At 36.7% G+C, this 5,811-nt stretch overlaps 1 protein-coding gene across 1 annotated transcript in view; it reads left to right on the top strand.

Moving 5' to 3' along the window:
• The window catches only part of LOC109831639 (protein CPR-5), a 7,071-nt gene continuing 3,993 nt past the window's right edge, over positions 2,734-5,811 (top strand). The window contains exon 1 of the mRNA XM_020399003.1: positions 2,734-3,106. Coding sequence (XP_020254592.1) covers positions 2,786-3,106 — 321 coding nt within the window. The 5' untranslated portion in view covers positions 2,734-2,785. The remainder of the gene's footprint in view (positions 3,107-5,811) is intronic.

The following is a 5,811-nucleotide window of genomic DNA, read 5'->3' as shown; positions in this document are numbered from 1 at the left end:
ATTTTGTCAATATTACTAGACCAGAAACTTAATTAAACCTGCTTTAAATCAAAAACCCTGAAAGTGAAAAGATAAAAGTTTTACTCGGGTAGTTTGGCCAGGTAAGGATAGTACTAGAGGTTGATCAAAGATCTATTAAGTACCTCGTTTCTTGCCGAGCGCTTGACGCAACCCTTAAACATTACCTTAGACACCAACTAATCCAAGAAAACTTGAACCAGTTCACTTAAAGATTTTTTGTTTTTGTTTTTGTTTTTTTTTATATATGACAGATGTAAAAATTGAGTATAGAAGCAGCAAAGAAATAAGTTTTTTAACTAATTTAGATGCAACAAATTAAAACAATTAACTAATACAACAAGTAATTACAATGAAGATTCGGGTGAACAGTAATCCCGATGAACAATAATTTTTTTAATTTTTTTAACTAATTAACTTAACAGCAAGAATTTTTACTTAATCTTCTAGATTGCTGTCAAAACAGGAATATAATAATATAAAAACAAATTAAAGAGTTAGAAAATTCAGGCCTGATCGGGAGCAGTCGTGATGTCACTGCCCTAGAAGATTAAGGACTCGTCTATCGCCCTGGCGCAATTTGTCCCCTCTCCCCTAGCGGTAAAAACCCCCGGAATCGGCCGGCCTCTGCACTCGGGCGTAAGTCACAGAGCTTATGCTCAGACGAAAATGGTTGCCCAACAAATAGAAATATAAATATGTAGCCGAAATTTCTTGGAGGTATGAGAGTAGGGAAGAGAAGAGAGTTTAGAAGTTTTCCTCTTCGTTGGTGTACTTCTGAATGAGCTCCAAGCCTGTTTATATAGGTGAGGAGAAGTGTAACCCCCGCTGAATCCAAGGGACCGTTACACACAAATCCTGCTTCCGTTACCCGCATGCAGCCGTTACAGAACGTGTAAAACGTGCAAAAATAAAAGCTTGAGGAGCAAAAATGTGTGTGTGTGCGGGCGAGGCGTGGCGAGGCGTGGCGTGAGTGCGCGTGTGTGGTAGAAATGCAAAGCCCACAAAACCCAAAATACTATTCAAAGCCCAATAAGGAGAGAACCATTATATACCCTTTACTATTCATCTCATTTTCCAATGTGGGACTATTCACAAAGGTAAAATTGCATTTTCATGAACAAAGCTTCCAACATGTTAAGTATAACCTGCAACTTCACGGGAGTTCAACTCCCGTGAAGTTGCAGTCCCAACCTCCAGAGAGCAGCCTGGCGTTGCATCTGGGCATAAATCTTCACGGGAGTTGAACTCCCGTGAAGATTTATGTATAAATTAAACTTCACGGGAGTTTAACTCCCGTGAAGTTTAAAAATACATTAAACTTCACGGGAGTTCAACTCCCGTGAAGTTTCGGAAAATTTTTAACAAAAACCGACCTGTTTTCAGCGCTGGGCTGAAAACATGTCGTTTTTTGCAAATAAAAACCCAAAAAGGTCTGTTTTGAAAATTTGTCCTTTCTTGGGATAAAGCTCGATATCAAAAGACCCTCTTCAACTTGGGACGACTACTAGGAAACCTCCTCCTTTAAGTTTAGCGGTTATCCTTTTAAATTAAAGAAAAACTCTCATGAATGATGTTAACCGTAATTCACATATGAGTGAGTAAAATTATGCATGAAGATATACATGTAAATATTTTTTTTCACCTAGTGAAAATTGTGGTTCGTACTTAAAGGACGCTTTCTGATAGCCACTAAAGTTAATGAAAGTTTCCTAGTATTTTGATAGTTATGGGGGTTATATGATAACCGTCTTCACTTAAAGGGGGCACGTGATAATATGTTTTACATTAAAAAAATTAGGGATGGCTGCATTAGAGTTAAAAATATCAATATAATTATGTGGTGATCTAATGTAATGTTAGGAGGACAAATTTTCAAAACCAACCTATTTGGATTTTTATTCCCAAAAAACGACCCCATTCAGTTTTATTTGCAAAAACCGACCTGGTTTCAGCCTCAGCGCTGAAACCAGGTCGGTTTTTGAAAAAAACTCTCCGAAACTTCACGGGAGTTGAACTCCCGTGAAGTTTTTTGAACTATGAAACTTCACGGGAGTTCAACTCCCGTGAAGTTTCGGAGAGTTTTTTTCAAAAACCGACCTGGTTTCAGCGCTGAGGCTGAAACCAGGTCGGTTTTTGTAATTATTTTTGAATGGGGTCGTTTTTGGGGAATAAAAGTCCAAATAGATTGGTTTTAAAAATTTGTCCAATGTTAGGATACCATAGCTATTCATCGAGCGTGATGTCTCAAGGAAAGTTCTCACACTTGTTCACTATAATTTATACATGATCTTCTCACTAGATATTAGAGGCGTAAAAAATTTTGGCGCATTATTTATCCCAGACATGATTATTTGCCCCGTATTTGTTCTAGTCGAGAACCGGTCGCAAGTGTAAGTATAAGATACTATAAAGTATTTTAAGTGTGGTCACTGATCTTGATATACAGTACATGACCAAAGTGTCACATTATTTACCGGTACGAAAAAAAAAACTCGATACTTTACGCCAACCATCTAAGCCGTAGGAAATTAAATTAGATTTAATCTTTTAATATAGATTAAGTTTAACCATCCTCATCAATAGCTGGTGATAGGCTTGCAACCGCTGTCCCCACCATCGACTTTACATCACAAAATTAGGCGTCTTTTCAAATTATTCGGGGGACTGGGGAGCCGAATCCCTTTTCTTGGAAAATTGACTACCAGCACCCCTTTTTATTCTTTCTGATTGCTTGACCCAAAAAGCATCGAAGCTTCTCTCCCTCATGGAGTCCAGAGCCTTTTCCCTCAAACCCTGCTCCTCCTCCTCCTCCTCCTCCAAAATTCCCCAAGAGATCGAAGAGGCCGAGGACGCTCGGAGCACCGGCATTGATCCGAGCCCCCTCTTCGTCAAGAAGAAGAAGAGGAAGCGAGGGATAATTGTTTCCAAACCCAAGCTAGGGCACAAATTTGCTTCCTCTTCTTCCTCTAGCTCTTCGTGGCAGCAGTACAGTAGGGAACGTGTCAAGCAGTGGGACCACCGTGATAATGGTGCTCAGGATCTCGGGCTGCCTCTTGGGATGTCATTTGCAGCTATCGTTGCCCAGGTGAAGTTTGATTCTTGGTTTTAACTTTGCGGACTGGGTTCTTTTGGTTGCAAATTTAGGAATTTTTGGGCATGAGAATGCTTGAGCTGCTTAATTTGGCTGTTTTCATCCTACAAGCTGGTATCTTTTAGCGTAAACCTCAACAAGATGGAGACGTTAGAGTCTCTTGATTCCACAAGTTGGCACCTTTTTTTTTATGAGACTGCCTCAATCGCAACATGGTAATGCACTGAGCTGGGGGCAAAGTGACTGACTTTACCCTATTCGTATCCGTTTACGATTTATGAATGCGAATATTGACGAAGAAATTCGTGTGTAACCCATATAACTGGAAAGGGAACGGATCAATTTTGAGGGAACAAATATGGATATGGTTCAAATATAAGAACAATTAATTGATACTTTCATAGATGAAGACTGGTAACATGCCTTTTTGATCTGTAGCTTTTTGAACACCTTCCTTAATGTAATATCATTTTTTAATGTTGTTAAGATGTATATAGTTTGGGTAATGATTAGTGTTATTAGTATTTTAGCTTCATGTTTTCTAAGAGTTCGCAAAAGACTACATTCAAGAGGGTTTTGCAGAATTTTCTTTTGTTGCTTGAGAAAAGTCTACTAGTATAATAGTTGCTGTTCCCAAAACTCTTGAAATTGAGAGGCCTGGAAGTAATAAAAAATCATTTTTACATTATCCACAAATAAGTTACACGCTTAGTAGAACATCATACAACAGCCAATCAACCCTCATCCTTGACCCACACAAAAAAGAAAATCAAAAGACGAACGCATGCCATTAACAATCAACATATAAAACTAAACACAAACACTCAAACAGAGAGAGGGTAGGTGGAGAAAGGGGTCGGACGAGAATACCTAGTTGTGCGGGCAAGAAGGTGAACATTGTTTCTGTGGAGGGGGTGAAGATGAGATGATAGAGAAGAAGTGCAGCTTAATTCCTATCCCTAGCGACAGATTTGGAAATTTTTTTTTGTGGGATGGCTGTAACCAGATGTTCCATGCTCTTCATGCTATCATGCTCAGAGTGTTGACCCCATTTTCATTTCTGATACTGGTAATTTAAAAAGTCTTGAGCTGGATTCTTTTCCACTTCTATTTAATGTCTAGATATTCATATTTGCACCCCATTTTTTGAACCAAACTGTACCCTTATATGTGCTTGGTGTAATGTCCAAATTTGCGTCCCATTCAGATATGGGTTAGGAACAGGTCGGATATACTCAAAACCCTTTTCATCCGTACATAATGTAAGAGGAACTTATATCTATGTATCAACCAGATCACAGGAGTTGGACGAGTTTCATGTTTGCTTTGCAGTGCAAGAGATTTGTATTTCTTCTGTTAAAAAAACACTGATATAGAAGGAATAGGAGTATATATATATATATATATATATAGTTTTTCATGAAATATCTTTAAATTTTCAATACTTGTTTCTCACTAATATGTGTCTCAATGTTCTCTGATTTGATTTCTTCAGAAATATCTAAAAGAAAATTTTCTGTATAAGATAAAGCAGAAATCAATTGATCGAGATATGCTTCTTCAGGTGTATTTTTAAAGTTAATATTATATTTAAACCCATTTGTATAAAAATAAAGACCATCCTCATCAACAAAAAAATGTTTAAGAAAATTGATAAAAGGGGTACCAAGAATAAGACCTAGTCTCAAGACTTTAACTAGAATAAATGACGTTTTTAAACATAGGCCTCGATTGCAAACATGAACATTTATATTCAACTATGAGATTTTGACCATTTGCGGAGCTAACCACATGAGTTATTTTTTCAAAGTATTGGGAGGGAATAAGACCTTCTCTAATGTAGTTAAGATCTACTCCCGTATCTACCAGCACATTATGGTTAACCATAAAATTGGACTATATTCTACGTGTAATAGTACATTTCCATTTTTGTTTAATATATTTATCTACAATGTTGATTGATTTCTTGGAATATTCTGTGTGTGTGTATAGGTTGAGATTTTAAGATTTATATTTCTTGCTTAAGATTTTTAAGCTCAAATTTTACTTTGTTATTTTGTAAAGAAGTGTAATGCTTGGAGTTGTTTTTTTCTTTTTAGTTATCTCAAGATATTTAGTTAATTGTATTCTTTTTTATTGTAGATCTGTAATAACATCAATAGTGTCAAGAATAAATTGTTCATGTTCATCTAAGGTATTTAATTATGAAGAATTGCAGAAGACTCCATAGGTAATTCAGGACACTTTTCTTCATAGCAAGTGCAAACATTGTATAGCTTTGGTGTTTGTTTCAAGTCCCAACATCCTTCATATGCTATAGGCTGTAGCTGACATATAAAACAAAAGGGAATATAGGCGGTATACTTTTTATAGTAAATTAGGAATCCATGAGCCAGCTCATTGACAACCACGATCGCCAAAAGAAAAGGGAAAAGGGCAAAAATAGAGGGAAAAAGAAGAAGAAGAAGAGCTATACACTACGTGGACTATGGTCACACATGCACACCAGCCAAATAGAAGTAACAGACGAGCTAATAACTTGAATTGGAATGAATTACCAAATTGGAATGTATAGTTCATTTAAATTTGTGTTTTTTTTAAGTAGACATTGGAGCGAAAACATTTTAAAACTTTTAACTGTTAGGTTATAGTGTACTAAATCATTCTATGTGATGATTCTTCTTTCTATGCCTTGTTGG

The sequence above is a fragment of the Asparagus officinalis genome, chromosome 2, assembly GCF_001876935.1.
Source record: "Asparagus officinalis chromosome 2, Aspof.V1, whole genome shotgun sequence".
Taxonomy (NCBI): domain Eukaryota; kingdom Viridiplantae; phylum Streptophyta; class Magnoliopsida; order Asparagales; family Asparagaceae; genus Asparagus; species Asparagus officinalis.
This window is presented reverse-complemented; position numbering and strand designations above follow the sequence as displayed.